The sequence below is a fragment of the Corvus kubaryi genome, unplaced genomic scaffold, assembly GCF_017639235.1.
Source record: "Corvus kubaryi isolate FWS band 111438036 unplaced genomic scaffold, C.kubaryi_AGA036_p1.0 37284, whole genome shotgun sequence".
NCBI lineage: Eukaryota > Metazoa > Chordata > Aves > Passeriformes > Corvidae > Corvus > Corvus kubaryi.
The window spans coordinates 6,458,500-6,477,828 of NW_024581088.1; the positions used below are offsets into that span (position 1 = coordinate 6,458,500).

Consider the following 19,329-nt stretch of genomic DNA (forward strand, 5'->3'; position numbering starts at 1 on the left):
CGAGGGTACACATGTGCAGGCTCTCCCAGTAGGGCCTTCAGCAGCCCTGTTTTACAACCACCTCGGCACACACTGCAGAGTTCACGCATATGGCCAGACAGATGTGTCTGGCTTACGTTCAAGGCTGGAAAATGAAGAATTATGGAAGTGAAGGGCCCTGGGCATTAGAGAGGGCGGAGGTGAGGGGGAGGGGAGCCAGGGAGAATTTTTCCTCTGCTGAGAAATCCTCATCTGGGCTGCGAGGCTGGAGGAAGAGGGGTTGCGAGCGAGGAGGCAGCCAACAGCCATCCATGCATGTGAGATTGCTCTTAAAGCAACAGGGTGCATCACCAGGCGTCTGCTCCCAGTCCAACCAGTTTACTTCACCAGCTCCCACTGGGAAACACGCTCACATCAGGCCAGGGCCAGGCCAGGATCACCTGCATCCCGTCTGTTTGTCCCCATAACGATGGCAACGTTCTGGCTGCAGCAGCCCTTCGCAGACTATTTTTCCGCCGCTGGCTCCTGCGTGAACTCTGCCGTTCACGTCCCACCCTCTCCCTGTCTGCCTGTGCCCCGCTGCACAGGAAGGCTGATTTCTCACCACATCTCGCTGTCACAGAGCCTCTGCCCTGGGTGGGGGCACAGCTCACTGGCACACACACAGGAGCCGCTGCCCTGGGGCACAGCTCACTGCCTGGCACACACAGCGCTACAGCCAGCAGCTAAAGCACTGCCCTGCCACTCCTGGGTGTGCTGGCAGCTCCACAGGGAAGCTGTGTCTGGCTTCAAGAGGGTCCCCAAAACATTCATTTCAAGGCCTTGGAGGGCAGATCTTGCCCAGGGGGGGACAGCAAAACAGATTTGGACCTTCCAAAGGGCCAAAGCTGAGCTTGCTGCTGGGTTTCACAGAGGCAGCACGTGGCATTACACCCAGGAAGGTCAAGGTGCTATGGGACAGACATCCCAAGAGGCCACTGAAGCATGATAGGAAAACAGCTGTGCACCACTGGCACAGTGAGGTGGGATCAGCTCATCCTACCTGAATCTTGTCTTGACGGCGCTGCTGCTCAGCAACTTTCCTGGCCAGCGCTTGCTTTTTGGCTCTGAGCTCCTTGATGTCCATCTCTCCTCCACTGCCTTCAGTCTCAGAGTCATCTTCAAAGGCCTCAATCCTCACATCATCCTCCTTCTTCCAGGAAATGCAGAAAGAGAGAAAAACAGAAGGGCAATCATTGTAAGGGATGCTGGCGGCAGGGATCGTTCTCGTTCTGCTCTCCCTTTTCCAGCAGATAAATCCCCGTCAGGCACAGTCCATCACCCCTTGCTGACGGGTGACTATGTCTAAACATCCAAAAGAAGCCAAATTAATAGTAAACATTCAGGAAATGACAAGGTGAGACAGGAGGTAACAGGGCAGGAAAGGCAGCGACCAGGCAGGGCAGGGGCAGCCCAGCTTAATGCTCTGTTCTAAAATCACACCCTCTTCCTCACCTTGGAAAACTCTTCCCACAGCCTTGGGTGAGTCACTGATGTTTTATAGCCTCCAGTTCTGTGAAATCATGGTATTTCCCTGTCTCTCTGCTTTGCCTGGCTGTTCAGGCTGCACATCCCTGTTCAGGCTGCTTCTTCCCACCTCCCTGCACCAGGGCTGTATGAGGCTCCTCTAACACTGCCGCGTCATCCCACAGGGCACAAAGGCTGCTCATCCTGACAAGGAACCTCAGACTCCTGAACTCAGGTGCCCTTCTCCATTTTGATCTCTTGAGTAGGCCAGAGAGATTCCTGCACCCACCCCAAAACTTCCAGCTGCTCTGGAACAGATGTTTCAGAAGGAGATGCTCAAAATCTTGATTTTAAAGCTCCACATGACGGAGCATCCACTGTGTCTCAAGGTCGCACATTTCAACAGTTAATGACTTCCTCTGTTAACATTTCCACCCTACTTCTAGTCAGCCTTTGCCACGCTCCTGCTGTCCAGGAACCTTGTCTTTGATGAAGTCAATCAATGATGAAGTCTCCAACCTCCTGCCCACACGAGCACAATCTGGACCATACTGCATCTTCTTCCTCTCCTAGAGACCCTTCCCTGGAGTTCCCCACCAGTTCTGCAGACCCTTCCCAGTACGCCTGGACACCCCAGAAGGAGCCATGCTGCTCCTCCCTTAGGTGGAGGGTACACTGGCCTGTCCCCACGTGCCCAAATCTCTGGGATACAGGAGGGTGGGAGGTGGTGGCTGGTGTCCAATTGGGCATCACTCACAGCCAAGTTCTGCCCAAGCTTTGCTGCTCTCCCCAGTCACTCCACACCCAAAGTGGAGCCCACAAGTCCCTGCTCCTCAACACATGTCCCACATGTGCTGCCCAGGAGCCCAGCTCTCCACTGCTGCCTGCAGACCCCTCATCTCATACAGCAAACCTTGCTCTGCTCCCCAGTGATCGTGGGTGGCCTTCCCAAGCCATGCCATTATCCATCCTCCCTTCTCTGCACAAAATCCAAGGGTTGTGATGGGGCTGGGAAGAGTTCCTAGATGGCACCTGGCCAGAAAGACCTGCTCTGAGCCCCTGGAAGGCTGCAGGAGACAGATCCTGCACAGAGGGGTAAGAGCAGGGCTACACTCCCTGCCCTGTGCAGGCTGCCACAACACATGTCAGCAGAAGGGACCTGTGGTCTTAATTTAGAACAACCCCAGCACTGCACAGTCGTGCACTCGATCATTTCACCCAGACCGCGCGCCCGCCTGGCCACAGAACCACCTTCTCTTCTCTCCTTGTGACCTTTCAGCCATGGGAACAAGGAAGATGGGAGCCCTCAGGCTCACTTCCCTCTGCCTGGACCACAGGGGATGGGGGGATGCTGCCAGAGGGAGAGTGTCACACCAGGGCCTCTGAGAAAAGCCTCTGTCTGCTGCAGATCTGCTGTGGTGGGTCAGGACCTGCTTGCCCACAGTGGTGGTGGTCACTCTGGCGAGCTGGAAGCTCTCTTGAGATCAGAGCCCAAGAGGGAAGCTCCTGGGTTGCACAACGAGCTCATGGAGAGATTCCCACAGCTGAGCAGAGGCTGTAGGGACAGGGCAGGAGGGAGCTATCCTTGTGCTGTGCTTGATCACAGCAGCAATTGGAGGGACTAGCCCAACAAAAGGACCCTTCTGGAGAACAGGATCATCCCCATCATGACACTGGGAAGAACCTAAACATCCCCCCATATCCCACATGCCAGCTTGAAAACCTCCAGCACAGACAAAGATCCAGGTCCCCCACCTTACAGAGACAACTCCTGCTGCCTGGGGATTTGCTGTCCTCTGCTCAGCTGGGACAAGGAGGGTGCTGAGTACAGTGCTGCTCTGGGTTTCCCTGACTTTCAGTTCCCATGGGACAGAGACAAAGTGCTGTCCCTGCACAAGGGTGATACCCCTCTGGCTCTGAGTGCCCAGCCCCAGCACAGGAAGGGGAGCCAGAGCGAGCCTGGGCAGCACCAGGCCACCCAGCTTCCCGTTCCCAACGCCTCTGCTCCTCTCTCCTGTTTCCCTGGCCTTTCCAACTGCAAGATTAAACAGAAGAAAGGAGTCAACCTGCAGAGCGGCTGGCAGGGCCCTTAAACACACACACGGAGCCTGGAGTGAAGCAAGGCCTACAGGAACAAGCAAGGGCAGAAAAACAAGAGTTGAATTCCTTAATCACATCAGGATGTGAGAGGCAGGGGAGGGACGGGGCGCCAATGTCAGCTCTTCCTGTACGTGTGCTGGAGGCTGGAGCTCAGGCCTCCGCCACAACGAGCTCCACCGCTATAAACTTGATCCTGAAGCTGAACCCTGACACCCCCTCGCCCACCTCCTCTCCCGGGGCCGCGGAGCTGCACGTTATTAAAGCTCCCCCCACCCTGGGTATGAAGAAAGCAGCATCTGGAACTCATAGCGGCGCGCGAGATAGAGGCAGGCGGGCTGGGCTGGCAGCAAAGGGCACGAGCGAAACACACTCGGGAGACAAGGGCTGTGCACCATTTGCCCCCCCGCCTCCCCCCATAAAATGCACACGCAGCTAGGCCAGCTATAAATAGCGGGAGCTGCAGGGCAGGCAGAGGCTGGGCCCCACAGGGGTGATTCTTCCTTCACCGAGGCACGCTCTTCCCGCACAGTACCTGATCTTCCAGTTGTTTTCCCTCTTGGCTTCCCATTTCCTTTCCCATGGCGTCTGGGACGGGTGCCACTGACACATATTTTCCACCCTTGAATGCCAGCAAAGGCTCTTCTTGTCCACAAAGGGCTTCCAGGAAATACTTCAGAACTGTGACCCTCTTGCAGTCGGCTGCAATAACCTACGGGGTGAGGACGAGGGGGTTGGGGAGAGGGAAAGGAAAACAAAGTCAGTGCAAAGGGGAGCGGATGAGTAACGACCAGGGAAAAATGTTCGGGATAGAAGGCCCAGTGGGATGCAGGCAGCACCACAGGGATGTGCAGCACGCCTCTCTTCTAAACACGGGTGGAAGGGGTTTGCCTTGCTTTGTAGTCCCCAGGGAAAAGGAAGCAGGCAAAGTCAGGACATTCAGCACCGATCCTGTCTTGCCTGCTGTGTGCACCCCAGGGCTGCAGGACTGCCAGGGCACAGCCAGCCCCATGCCCAGCCCCATCAAATGGGGGAAAATCCTGCTGAACCATGAGAGATCAGTGATGTGGCCTAGCCCTCTGTTTCATTTTGGCTTCATTGCTGGATTTGCCCCCCAAAGGCTGTGGAGGGATGCAGGTGTGAGAGTGAGAGGGTGGGGGCATTTGAGAAAAGCTGAGCCCCTCCTCACCTCCAGCCTGACCCCATCCCACAGGCTCATCTCACAGACCAACTGGGGAGCCCCATTGGGGAGGCTGGGACGGATCTGGCCTGAAGGAAACTCAATAGCTTGGGTAATTATCCAATTTATGAGGCTCTCAAATGGAGTTTCCAGAGCGCGGGAGCCTGGTGTCTCCACAGCCCCGTCCCGCGCGGCACAGCCTCAGCCGGCACCTCCGCCACGCCTGGCCTTGGCTCAGCCCTGGTCCCCTTGCAGCAGGGCTCTGCACCTGCACTGCTCTCCCCTGGTGCCTCCTGCTGACCGGTGCCACCCCCAGGGAGCTGCAGATTTATAGGCAGAAAGTCAACGAACGAGACTAAAAGCACTACACACTACAGACACAAAACCTGTGCTGATGCCCGAGCTTCTCCTGCTTTGCTGTGCACGTAGACCAAAGCAGTCTCAGAGACCCCCATCCCAAAAGGGTCTCTGCAGGCTCCCAGGACTGGGATTCTGAAGCTGGAGAGAGGGTCAGTGCCCCACAGCCAGGGACACACACCATGTGATGGCAGGCCCGGTCCCGGTGTGGTGGACACCAGCTTGTCCCCAGTGGGGCCGTGCCTCGGTGAGCCAGGGCTGGCAGCGGCACCGGCCCCGCTGCACCAGGCTGCCGTGAGAGGAAACTTCTGCTCTTCCACAGCACTGCCAGTTTCCTCTCTGTGGGCTAATTTTAACCACCGTGTCGCTGCAGTGCGTGTCAAAAACCTGACCCTCCTCTGACCTCCAACCTCCCACCCTGGCTACTGCCGGCACGAGGAGCACCCTCGTGCACCCACAGCCGGGGTTGCCTCCGTTTGAAGGTGTCCCCCTGGAATCCTGTGTCTCCCTGTACCTGCGTGGAGGGGGAGGAGAAGCCCTGTCCTCCTCAGTCCTCCCCGTGGAGGCAGCTGCTGCTGCAGGGAGGTGGTGTGAGCAGGGTGATCACAAGAATTAGTATTTTGAGGAGCAAAAGATTCATAACCACTGATTCTGCACCTATAAAATGTGTCCAATGGGACTGAGGTGAGCAAAGGACAAGGTTACAGCAGCTCAGCAGTTCCAGGAGCTGCTGGGGACCCTCTTTCCCAGGACAGCCCTTTGCTGCTTGTGACACCCAGCCAGGAGCAATCCCTCCAAGTGTCACCACAGGAACATTCCCATCCTCCTGGCTCTCCTTTAGGAACGACTGTGTGCAGAGGAAAGTCCAAAGGAAAGAGAACACGAGCAAAGTGGGAATGGCTGTCATGGGAAACATCCCTCCTGTGAGTTCCTGAGAGCTCTCGGCTGCAGCTGAGGGAAGTGGTGGAAACCTCACCACTGGCTTCACCCCCAGCTCCACAGGCTAATGCCATGGAGACCCAGTCTGACTCACACAGGGTAACTTCTGCCCAGGGTTTTTCCAGTCTGGGTATCTGCAGTTCTGTTGTGCTCAAACAAAGTGCCCACCACCACCAGCCACGTGCCAGGGGATGCCAGGATGTGGCCAACAGCAGCAGCGGCAGGGAAGGGGACACAGGAACTGGCTGTATAGGTGGGGGAGAGATGGGTGCCTCATCCTGACACCATTCCTGAGGGATTTCTCAAGTCGCCTCTAGAAATAAAAGCCACATCCATGAGGTTTTCAGGAGGGGCTGGGTGCTGGCACAGCTGCAGTGCAGCCATTGCTCCACGAAGGCTTAAATCTGAGCCTCTTGGATCAGGAATGATCGGGCAAAATGCAGAAGAGCTCCCTTCACCCTTGGCTGGGGCTGGGGACAAGGGCAGGTGGGATCACTCCTTCCTCCCCTGAAGAAGAAACCAGTAGGAAACACCAGATTTCCTGCCAAGCCAGCACAGCATATGCTTAAATCCAGCTCATCTGCTGGGGAGAAAAGAGCCCAACCAAAGGCCCATGACATAATGCCACAGCAACTCGTCTCATGAACACATTTTTCCAGCCCACATGAATGAAAAACAGGGAAGGAGCAAATGCTCCGCACATCCCCGTCACGTGCAGCCCTGCTCGGGGAGGACGCGGCAGAGCCCCAGGCTGCCGGCAGCCAGGCTGGGAAAGAAGTGACCCGTGACTGGCACCCAGGTCTCTCTCGAGCGGTGGAGAGGGACCTTGCGTGCCACCAAGCAACCCTCTTTGGTCAGAAACTTCCTGTTTCGGAGTGGAAACGCGAGTGGCAGCGCCGGGATAAGCGGGATGGCCGTGGAGGCACTCATGGTGATGCCAGCGGAGCGTGGTGAGGACACCAGGAGCTGTGCCTGACCTTCCCGAAGGAATGGGAGTATGAAATGACATGGTGGTGATGTACCGATGATGTGGCAGCAGACACCCCGGCCCCAGCGGGGGATAGAGCCCTTCCCCCTCTGACCGTGCAGCGCGACAGCAGGAACTGAAAGCCTGGCTCCGAGTCACTGCTGGGTATGAAAATGGGCCTGACACGAACACAGCCGCTCTCAAAGGAAAACCGAAACCGAGAATTGCTGAAGTGGTCTGGTGCCCCAGTCCGTGACCCGGGCTCAGTTCCCCAGCGCCACCGCCGAGCCCCTCGCCACCGCGGTGCCTCTCGGGGACACGTGGCTGGGGACCAGGCGTGGGACTGAGCTGGCTTCAGCTGCAGCAGCCCCGACTGCCAGCCTGATCCCATCGGGACTGGAGGGGAGACGTTTCCAATCTCCTGCTCCATCAGACAGGCTCACCACCAGCTCCAGCACCAGCCACCCACTGGGGGCTGGCGGCTGCTTGGCCACGCTGCCGAGGCTCATTAGCCAACTGCTAATTCATGGGTCACACATTAACATACTGATCATTGAGTAAGACACAGCGGGACACACATTAACACGCGCTAACTGCCTGTAGAGACCCAGTGGGCTGCACATTAACTGTACCAGCTGTTGTGTTTTCAAAGCCACTCTGCAGTGCCAGTGCCACCACGACCTCACGAGTGTCACCTCCTGCCAGCCGTGAGCGGGGTTCCCCACTCTAACCAGGGGTTCCCAGATCTAATGAAGCTGACTCCCTCTACGGGGCTGTACTTCCCCCACTGATAAAACAGGCAGAATGGAAAAGCTTTCCTGAGAGCTGTGGAGAGCAGAGGACTCCCACACCACATCACCACGTGTCCTCCAGGAGATTTAAGGGGAGGGAAGGGCCTCGCTCCGAGAGCTGAGAGCGCTGTGCCCGAGGGGACACCTGCACCTGGTGCTGGCGGGGTGACACCACCAGAAACCAGCCCTGCTCTCGCTTTGGGTCAGAGGAGCGCCCGGAGCCGGGGGGGGGCCGCGCCTCTGCCCCCGGGCCGGCCCCGCTGCTCGCACGCGGCTCTCCCGCAGCTCCGAAAAATCGCTGTCACACCCTCCGCCGCCTTCAATCAACTTTTACAACTTGTTAATTTTACGCAGCGTCCTAAAGAGCAAACAACTGGGAGGCAGGAATGCAGATTCCTTCAGCTAGTCCAAAGAGCCTCCGGCAGCGCAGCCAGCTGGCCAGGGGAGCCCTGCTCAGCCGCGGGGACCTGCCACATCCCGGGGGGGGAATATGGTCTGGAGGGGGCTGCCGCACACCCACGGCAGCTTCTGGCAATGCCACGCTGCTGCTGGAGGTGTGTGGAGGGATCCTGGCGGCTTCTCCCTCGGCAAAACCTGAGACTCCACAAGGAAACAGGAGGCAGCGGCTCTGGAGAAGGGATTGCTCGGAGGACAGGCTGCCATTGCCGGCTCTGCATTCCTGTGTGCGAGGGGGAGACACCAGCACATCCTGACAGCTGGATTCAGAAGGGGAAAAGGACATGAGAAGTTTGAGTCATAGCATGGAGAGATCCCATCCCAGATTCGGAGATGGGAACAGGATAGGACCAGGATTCGGAGCCAAGCTCCAGCACTATCCAGCACGGGATAACACTGTTTTTGCCACATCATTTTAAACATGTCTTAGCTGAAGTAGCTGAACGATGCTGAAACCAAGTGAGCCCCAAACAATCTAAACCACGCAGCGACTGTGCTGCCCAGCTGAAACGTTTGCACTGACCCTGCTAAAACATGCAGGCAGGCCATGGCTCAATGCCTCCCTGTGCCCTCGGCCGCCTCCTCCCATCCCTGGGGAGCCAGCTTGGAGGAGGAGCACCGAGGAAAACGCCTCTGTTTGGTCTCGTCCCTTCTGGGTTTTAATCTCACAGGCTCGCACAGAAGCTGGGCTGGGTTTAACCCTGGACTCATCACAGCCCAACTCCTCTGGGCTCGTTCCCCACCCGAGGAGCCCCTTGCTCTGCCCAGCCCCAAATAAAGCTTTGGAGGGGTTTGGCCACCTGGGTAGGGAGGACAAAGGTGATCATGCCAGCTGGGCAGAGGCACTCACAGCTGGATGTAACCCTGGTTTCAGCAGCTGAGAGCTGCCTGCAGCCACAGGTCTCTCCAAGAAACTTTTAATTTCGACTAATCCCACAAGCAGGCTCGGTGGACATGGTTCCCACGTGCCTGCAATGCTGTGTGTGACCCGAGTGAGCAACTGTGGCTGCTGCAGGGACCAAACCAAGGCACCTCTGGCTTGCGTGGATCTCACTGCTGCATCCTGTGCACCAAGCAGAGAGCACATCTGAGGAAAGGATCCGCCACATCCATGCCAGATGCTCCATCACAGAAAGGAGCATGAGAAAACACCCAAGGAAGACAGAGAAGTCCAGAAGAACCATTCCAGTTGCTCCTCCCCGTGACCACTGCTGGAGAACCACTCTCCAAAGAGAAAGTGTGGTCATTGTCTTATCCTAAACTCTCTCCCAGCATCCTGAGCCTCACACAGGCACAGCTCCAGCCTCTGCACTGGGGCACACAGTCTCAGACGAGTCATCACAGCAGATGTGCTTTGGCCTGGCAAACACCTCCGTCTTTCCAGCTTTAAAGGCCACACAGCTCAGCCAGGACTGGCCTTTAAAGCTGGAAAGCAGCACGGAAAGGGAGCCAACTGCCCACCATCACCAGGCTTTGCTGGGCTTGCCTCATCCAGTGCAGTGATGCAGAGAACACACATGGGTGACATAAAGGTGCAAAGTGACGGATCTGAGCTGAGTCACCCAATTTTTGGGGTCAGACACCAGAGGAAGCCCTGAGTAGTCTGCACAGATTCCTGCCAAGGTTCTGGTACCTGTCACTGCTGGCAGCTGTAGGACATCAGGGTGAGACCCAGTGACACAGGGGGAAGCTGTGAGCAGCTCTGGGGCTTGGAGCCAAAATACCTCTGAAGGTCCTGCAGGAACCTTTAGTTACTTTTGTGGAAGAATCAACACCAAAGCCAAAGCAGATGCTCCGGATGGAAAACCATCCTCCAGATCCACCTAAAATTCCTGTGCCCAGGACGGTCTGGAGGGCTGACACAGCCCAGCCTGGGACTAACTGCTTCCCTGGAGCTACACAGCCTGGAGAGGAAAGTTCCTGATGGATTCCAAACCAAGCTTTTGGCTTTCGCTGATGCTTGGAAAGACTTGCCCTAATGTCTTATTCACCTGTTACATGTGCTAAAGAACCTCACTGTCAGATCCAGGGAGCAGCAGCATTTTGCAGCACGGAGCAGTTGGCTCCAGGCTGCATCCGACACCTCGTAGGCAGGAGGTGGCTCTTCAGCTTGTTTAATTTTACCCCCACTAGAGCAGTCCCAGAGAAGATGATGGGATACAGGAAGTTTCCAGTGAGTAATGGGGATGGTTCATCTGGTTTGTGAGTGTCTGATTCTCCTCATGTTCTCAGGCACTGCTGCCAGTAGCTCAGCAAGGGCCATGGGCTCCTCCACAGCGTAAAATGGTGCCTCCAGTGAGACACTGCAGGAATTTCTGCAGGAATTTTCACTGGAGAAAGCATTTGCTTCCACCCACCATGGCCACATGTGCTGATCCCCACAGCAGTGACATATCCAGGGCATTTCTGCTCTTCAAGGTGAAGCCTTGAGCACAGGACCACACATTTTAATTGTCTGTCATGTGAACGAGGGGCTGAAAAGTCACAGCTGTGAAAGAGGCAGATGACTCCTGGAGAAACAGTGAGTCGCACACAGGGACTCCCTGTTACAGCCACCTCAGTGCCCTGCTCTCTCTCATCCCACCTCCCAGCACATCCCCAAACTTCCCAAGGAAAGAAAGAGAAAAAGTCAGGCCACAGAGTAAAGCCAAGCGCGAAGGAGCCCGCTCTGCTCCTCCCTTGCAAATCCTGCCGGAACACGAGCTGGGGAAGACAAATCCCTGAAATCCTGCTCCGAGCCCACGGTCCCAGGCTGGGGAAAGAGGAAGGCAAGCTCCTTATCCTCAGCAAAGCCAACATGGCACCACTGACAGCTTTCACAGGGCATGAGCTGCTCTCCCTGCGGCAGGAGCCTCCAGCCTTTTCCTTTTCGGGGACTGGGAGAATTTATTTCCTCTGCCATTTCGGAGGATGCCTGCCTTGCCAGAGATTGTTTTGCAGAGTTCAGACAGATAAGAAAGTGGTTAGCAGGCTCTTCGGTGGAGGAAGGGAGGATTGCTTAGTAAGGGAAAGGCGACCGCTCTGCTCTCAGCAGCCACACGCTGCCCTTCCTCTGAGGCCACCCCTCCAGAGGATCCTGGTGTTGGGGACAAGGCAGGGCCACCCCCACACCTCTCCACCCCGGGTATTTTTCGGGTACATCTGCTCATGGGGCCACGCTGGTGACCAGAGACTGTGTTCCTGTGCCAGGACTGGGATCTGTCTCTCCTGGAATCTGGGAAATGCGGCTGATGAATGTTCAATCCAACATCTCGATTGCAAATCTCAGGGCGCTCTTGCGACAGCGAGAGCCCTTTCTGCAGGATATGTGGAGAACAAAAAAAAAGGGCAGGAGCCCAGTCCAGGCTGCCCATGCTGTGGGGACAGTGCTATGGTTTTCTGGCACCCTCCCTGTTCCAGAATGTGTCTCTGGAGCGGTGGCAGGAGGGAGCTGGCCCTGCTGGGGGGCTCACAAGGAGGAAACCCTGAAGATTGACCAGCAGATAACTCTTTCCCAGGAACTTCCTCATGGAGACAAGGGGAAACTGCCCCATGATTTGACCCACGGAGTAACTCAGAGATTCCTGCCCCATGGGACAAGGTGCCAGTATCACCGAGTGCTGAGACAGTGGGAAGTTGGGTGGTGGAAGGAAAAGCCTGACACCACAGGAACGGGGGAGGAGGGATGGCAATCTACAATATAAAAATACCAAAGAAAAGGTGCAAACCAGAGCTCACCCTGACAGCCCCTACCTGCCCTGCCTGCACCATCCACCTCTTGCCTTTCCAGTGTCACCTCTGCTTCAGGCAGAGAGGAAACTGTGGCACAGTGGACTTCCACCCCCCGAGGTATTCATGGGCCCACCGTCTCTCACAAACCTGACTCCTGACCTCGGCAGCGGGAGGGAGAGGAGAGGCAAGAGCTGGAATATTCTGCCTGGTCCTGGCAGAGCTGGCTGGGAAGCCATTTCTGTGAGTTTACACAGCTTATACGTTCTCCATGCAGTTCCTGGCCGCCTTCCATCGCAGATGAGAGTTTTATGTCGAATTTTAAGTTTGACCACAAATATTTAAACTTCCTTGGACCACAAATGCTGTATCTTCTTTGTGGTTTAGTTGGCACCAAATGAGTATTTACAGATCCCTATATGTCTGTCTGTCATTTAAATATCTCACAGAGGTGCCAAAGGCTTCCAAAGTGGAGGGGCTCCTCCAGCAGACCCCTGATTCCCCCTCTCTGATTCCTCCCTGGCAAAGGTGAGGGAGAGGTGCAGGCACTGGCCAAGCCCTTGCAGAGGGCACAGCTGCTCTGGGCTGAGCATTTCATACTTGCACTCTATTAAGTTTTCTTTCCAGAGAATGTCATCTGAGATCCCACCGTAACTTTCACAGTTCCCTGCCCTGGTGGATACTTGAACTGGGATGAAAGCATTTGGAATTTTCTCCTCTTCTTTTAGGAAACTGAGTCTACAGGAGACTGTTTTAATGAGAACCACTAAAACCTCCTAAAGCAGCACAGCTCCCACCTGGCCACTGCTCGCAGCCTCCCCACGGGGGTTTTCACTTCCTCAAACACCAGCGATTCTCAGCGGGTGATAATCCCAACCTGCTGAACTGGGATCCTGCTCTAGGTAAACTGGTCAGAGTGGTTAGTGCCAGTGGCACAACAGTATCAAAAGCAGGCAAGGTCGTTAGGCCAGGAAAATGCAGCCAAATAAATACCATAAAATATCCCTCCTAAGCATCCTGTGCCAAAGGAATTTGGTGTTGCTGTTACATGGAGCTGGATGGGGAGCACAGAGCTGAGGGTGCCTGAGCTGACACCCAGCTGGATGGGTGACTTATGGAGAGCAGCAGCCCAAAATCTGAGTTAAAGCACGCATCGGTTTGAGTCGTGTATGTGTGTTTCACTTCCTTCAGACCTTTTAGTCTAGGGCACAAACTGGATGCTCATCCCACCAGTTTCAGGGGAACTTTAGAACATGGGAGATGCTGCTCCTGCAACACTGCTTTTCCCATTCCAGGGATCCACAGCACCGTCCGGCCGTGGCAGCACTTGGGGAGCTCTCTCGCAGCTCCCACCACACCTTGGGGGACACAAAACAACGGCTTTTTTGCCCAGGGCAAAAGCTCCAGTGATGGCTGCCCACATCAGAGGAAACAGATACCTGAGTCAGAGCCATGGGATGAGAAACCTCTGCTCCACAAACCAGAAGCCAGATGGAGCAACGTCAGTGCCGAGCTGCCCCGGTGCTGCTCGCATGCCTCCCCAGCCCTGGATGCTGCTGGGAAGCTCAGGGCACTCCAGCTCTGCTCGGCTTTGGGAGTGGAAAGAGAAGCAGCTTTGCTTTGAATTAACAAAGCCCTCGTGGAAGAGCAGCTTGCGGGGCTGCCGCGTGCAGGGAGGAGCTCCTCCGACTGCTGGCTGCTCCATCGGGGCCAGCACTGAATTCCCTTGAAAACAGAGGGTGGGGATACAGCAGGCAATGGAATAACACCAGAAAAATACCACCACAGCTTGGCTGGCTGCGACACCACAGCCCCAGAGATGTTACCAATACTGGCATTTCCCCCCCGCCCCGCCACAAGAACCGCGCTGGCAGCGCGCTCCCGGCTCGGGGCAGGGCGGGAAGCGGCTCACACCATTTCCAGCAGCCACTTCAGGGAGGGACAAACACTCTATTTTGCTTTACAGTGAAATGCTGCCACTTAGGGGACTCCCGATGACGTTCTTGTGCCTGAGAGCCGATGTCCTCTTCCAGGAGGGGCTGCTCCAAGCAGGACATGCTCCATTAGCCTACCAGAGAGAGGTAACGTTTGGCACTGGCCCTGAGCTCCAGCCCATGTGGATCCTGCTCTGCTTTAAGGAAGCAGCAAGCACAGCTCTGCTACTTATACCCAATACTCAGCTCTTCTGGCAAATGATTAATGGCCTGAGCCTTGCAGTTGCTCGCTTCCAGCTGGGCCAAGAGCTGCAAACACACCTAGGGAAGGGAAGGGAAGGAGGAATTGGAACGTTGGCTTGGTGGGGAAAGGAAAACTATTCGCTGTGTCTTTGTTTTTGGGAGAGCTCCTCCTCTCGGGAGTGGGATGCTGAGTGCAGAGCAGGGCCCCTGCCCCGAAACGGAGGAACTGAAGCAGAACAATAGGGTGGGGACTCTGGATGGGCCCCGACAAGTGGGGTGGGCTGGAGCAGGGGCACCGATCCATCCTTTTGACTTCATTCACACTTACAGCTGCATTAGAGACATTTCCTGAAAGCACAGTAGGAAGAGAGGGGTATTCACTCACTCCACCCTCCATCTAACGCTGTCCTCGCGATCCAGCCGTGCACCGAGAGCCAATTCTGGCCTCTGGCAGAGCTGCAGGCCAGACATTACAAGCGCTGGTGTGAGCAGCACAGGTCCCCACCCGATGAGCAGCGCGCAGACTTGGAGCACAAAGGAGGGGTGCAGCAGCCAGCAGAAAGTAAAAAAATAAAAAATCAATGTAGGGAAATGCAGAGCATTGTCCAAGGTGGACAAGAAGGTGTCAAGAATGGGATCTGAGTGTTTGGCTCCGGGACGAGGAAAGGTGCAGCCAGTGGGTGACATCGGATGAAACGAGGCAGCTCGTGCTGGGAAGGAGGGCAGTGAGAGCCACGCTGCACGGGGGCCTTGGGGCAGGATCTGAGCCACAGCGCTCCCACCCCGGGGCGAGCGCACGGCCGTGTCCCCAGCACGTCATCTCCCGGCGATGCCATGACCTGCACCGGGAGCAGGGATTGGGAACAGAGCGGTGACGAGCCCTGCGCCTGACTCACCCCGGCCCGGGAGCCTGCGCGGCCCCGGCGCATCGGGAGCCTGCATGTGGAGCCTGAAAAACAACTTTTTTTTTCCCTCTTTTCTTAAAAACAAAAAGCCAGACGCCCTCTGCCAGATCTGGAGTTACTCAGGCTGACTCACAGCAAGGCTCTCCTGGCTCTGCTGGCAGTGCCTGCACGTACCTGGAGTGGGCTGTGCAGGCTGTGCTGGTGGCACCCACGGTGTCACACACCTGGAGCTGTGGCACTTCCCCGAGTGCTGTGACAACAGCCTGCTGCAGCCAAGCTAATTATTTTCAGCTTCAAACTTCAACCATTTTTGGTGAATCCCCGAATGAAAAAAAAAAAAACCCCAAATAAATGAAGACTATATTTTTTTTTTTTTTTTTGTAAATGGGAAAAGTATTTCTTTCATTCTCCCATAATACGAATCCAGCAAACATGAAAAACATGAACCCAAACCAAAGCTCAGACATCACATCTGGGGAGAGACCAAGCATGGAAAATTTTAATCCAAAGGTTAATGTTTGGGAAGCTCCGAGTGTGTGAAAAGAGGGGTTAGATGGGTGCTGCTCCGCGGCTCGAACAGTTATTGCCGCCAAGTGGCGGCCTTCAAACGGTGCCTGCCTGCCCCAGCCCAGGCACTCGGGGTCAGGAGCTAAAATAGAAAACAACTGAAATCACTGGAAGCAAACAAACACTCAGATCAGATGCTGGAAAAGCCAAGCGATGAAGGAGCCAGCAGCAAGAAATGCAACTCGAGCCCTGTGACTGGGAACGGCCTCCTGACTCGCCCGGGGTGAAGCGCCCCAAACCACATGGTGCTGGTGGCCCTTGTGACCCTCTCCTGCTCCCAGAGCCCTCCTGTGCCACCTCCAAGATCACTTGACAGCCCTGTGACACTCCTGTCCCAACTGTCACCTCCATCTCCTTTGCTCACTACTCTGCAGGGTCACACTTTAGTGGTTGTGACACCTTGGGGCTTTTTCCACCTCACACTTTTCTCACCAGAACCACCATTTCCTGCCCAAGGACAGAGCACCCAACTCTTCCCCTGCCCCCAATTCTTGCCTTTTCCCCCAGCCCTTCCCCCTTCACCCCACCCCAGCAGAAACAACCTCCTTGTACCTGCCCAGAGCAGCATCTCTGCTGCTCTCCTGCTCACTCCACCCTTGCACCCCGAGCTGCTGGGCTCCTGCACCCTCAACCCTGCAGCAGCTCTGCCCTCTGAGCATCTCATGCCCCCGTTTTCCCCACATCCTGCCTCCAAAATGCCTTTGTCTTCATCTTCTGCATTAGATTATGCCCTTTCCAGACTGCTCCTTCCAGACACTAGAAATCTCTCATCCCCAAAGCTCCAACAGAATAGCATCCTAATTGCCTTTGTTAGGGATGGGGCCATGTCTGTAAAATTGCCACGGCTGCTGCGAGGCCGGGTCGGCACTAACAATAGCTTAGAAGCTCCAGGAGTTCAGCGTGGAGCCCTCCCACACTAAACCAAACACAAAGAGAAGGCACCACATGTCTGCAAAGGCGGCCGTGTCAGGTGGGTCGGAGCCCGGCTCCCGGGGCTCCCCGGGGGTGGGAAGGGAAGGCACGGCCCCGGCAGGCGTGAGAGCATCCGGCAGAGCCACGCTGCATCCAGAGGGATGCTGGCCGGGATGCTTCCTGGGATCAGCCAGGACAGATGGGTTCCAAGGAGCTGCAGCATCCCTGGGCTGGGCTCTTCACTTGCCAGAAGGGCTGGGCTGCTTCTCTCCGGAGTGCCAAGCCCAACAAGCTCCTGCCCAGGCAGCTGCTGCCTGGAGCCACGGGAATGTTTGGTTTTAGGCATGTCACTAAAACAGAGTTGGGGTGTCATGCATTGCTCCCTCCAAGGTGGTGGTGCTGACCAGAGAAGTGTAGGGATGGATGATGGGAGTTCAGCTCCTAACATGCTAATTTTGAGGCTGCTCAAGGTGTCAGACACAACCAGGCTGCTGGGGGACACACAGACACTGGCCAGAGAAGAGGAGAGGAGAGGGGGAACTGTCAGCTGTTAGCAGACAATCTCTGAAAAAAAGGATGGGAAAAGCATAAACGAGTGCACAGAAATGGAAATGGTTCTTTAATAAACCACTGGGTAAGGTAACTCAGCTTAGGACCAGTGCCTTGCTTGGCTGAGCCCAAAATCCAGGCACCTCTTGCTCCCTGACCGCACTCTGCAGGTAAAACCCTAAATCTGCTGAAAAATAACCTCAGAAACATGGAGATAAAAATGAAAAGGCAACAGAAGTGAAGCTGAGGGAAAACACCAGGAACCTCTATAGACATGTTTCTCTAAGCTTAGCCCAGAAAAAAGGCTCTAAAAGCACATGTAAAGCACCTCTGTCTGGGCAGGGGAAGGGAATGGTGATGCCAAGGGAAGACCCCGAGGAGCAGCTGAAGGGAAATCGTGGCAGGGCTCACCTGCAAAGGCAGGGGAAGTGTGTGATGAGAAACGTGAGCAGAGCAGGCTGGCAAAGCCTTGGCTCAGGAGTGGGCTCCCTCAGGGTTTGTGCTCATGGCAGCATGTGCTAGCATGCTCAGAGGAGTCCCAACAAAGGCCAGGCAGGCGTGCTCCAGCTGCCCGTGGACCATCGCTCCCTCTCCTCATCCCTCCAGCCAAGGGGGAAAATGTAATCAGAGCAATTTCTATTAGCAAGAATATAAAGACTTGGAAGCTCTGGGCTGTCTCTTGACAACTAATTAATTACCAGGTAGCATCCCCTTGAAGCTGCCAACACAGCACACACAAGTTCCAGCACGATTTAGGGAGAGGGATGAACTTTACAATAAACTCTAGAATTTTACTTCATCTCCCGCCACCATCTGAGATCCTGGGGGAACAGGAAGGGGTGGCAAGAGGCAAAGTCTGAAGCCATCTGGGATCATCATTAACTCATTCACTCGTGGCCTCTGAAACAAGAATGCTGCCGACTTGTGCTGTGAGCAGCAGCTTCCAGCCACATGAGCTCCTCGCATCCTCCATTTCTTAAACGCTCTTCTGCCAGTTTCTGCCATCCCTGGCAGACCCCTTGCCTGTCCCCCAACTACCCCATGCTGTTTTATGGGAGGAAAGGAGTCTCCCAGGATCATTCCCAGAAGGAGGACACAAAGGGACAAAGGCTATTTGGGCTGCAGAGGCTGTCAGGGAGAGCAGTGAGAGCTGCTGACCATTGTCTGTGCCAAGTTTTGTCAGGATATCTCATACAAAAAAAAAGCTAATGACAAGCTACGGTTGAAGATCAGGATGTGTGACCTGTCAGGGAGCTGGGCTTGGGCAGGCAGGACCAAGAATCTCAGAATGGTTTGGGTTGGAAGGGACCTTAAAGATCATCTGGTTCCAAGCTCCCTGCAATTAAACACTCCCGTGGTTCAGTGTAAGCCCCGTGGCAGCACTGTGAGGTCTGAACTAGGAAACAAAACATGAAATGTGAGGACATTCAGGGACAGTCATCCCAACATAACACTTCTCAGGCTCTGAGCCTCAGGGAGATGGAACATGCTGTTCAGTGTGGCACAAATGGCCTGAACTACCCAGTTTTGTCTGCACCCAGGGTGGTATAAAATTGACCATCAGCAGCACCTTGATCAGCACAGGGGGACAGCGCTATGCTTGAGGACTGCCTTAAGGAGACATTTGAAATGTGACTACTCTCCCACCACTTGAGACAACCCAGGCAGCTTTTGGGAGCAGAAGCCTCCATCTCCCTGCTCCAGGCCACAGCTCTACTGGTGGCCATGGATTTCTCCCTTAGACACCAGCACAGCCACAGGTCATCTTGCTCAGGTGCAAATGTTCTGGGCTAAGCCAAAACATTTCTTTTCTTTTATAGATTTACTTGATGTAAGTCCAAAAACTGAGATGACATCAAAGAGCCCATTGAGCAGATCCCCTCCAGAAACACACGGGGACTTTACCTCGTTAGTACAAACACGGTTCCCCTGCAGACTTCCTGGGAACAGCTGAAGCAGCACCGCACTTCAAAAACCAGCCTGCACATCACAGGGCTGGGGAGGAGCTCAGTTCTGGCTCAGGATTGTTGTCAACCCTTTCAAAGCCCACGCAGGATCACACACAGAAATTGTCACAGCCCTGGGGGGAACAACTTTCTCTTTGTCCCCAGGAGATGGGCTGTAGAGGCAATGACAGGGCAGGAGCTGTCACAAGGAGCAGTCGGGGAGGGCGTGAAGTCTGATGTGAAGGAGAGAAAGAGAAGACTTAGAGGATGGATTTACCCCTGCTGGGACTGGT

At 55.4% G+C, this 19,329-nt stretch overlaps 1 protein-coding gene across 3 annotated transcripts in view; it reads right to left on the bottom strand.

The window, feature by feature from the left end:
* The window catches only part of SMG6 (SMG6 nonsense mediated mRNA decay factor), a 108,370-nt gene that overhangs the window by 13,411 nt on the left and 75,630 nt on the right, over positions 1-19,329 (bottom strand). For 2 of the 3 annotated variants that reach the window (XM_042026126.1, XM_042026124.1), the window contains exons 14-15: positions 4,118-4,294; positions 1,022-1,171 (exon numbers count right to left, since the gene is read on the bottom strand). In XM_042026126.1, coding sequence (XP_041882060.1) covers positions 1,022-1,171; positions 4,118-4,294 — 327 coding nt within the window. The remainder of the gene's footprint in view (positions 1-1,021; positions 1,172-4,117; positions 4,295-19,329) is intronic. The other variant, XM_042026125.1, reaches the window with a different exon arrangement.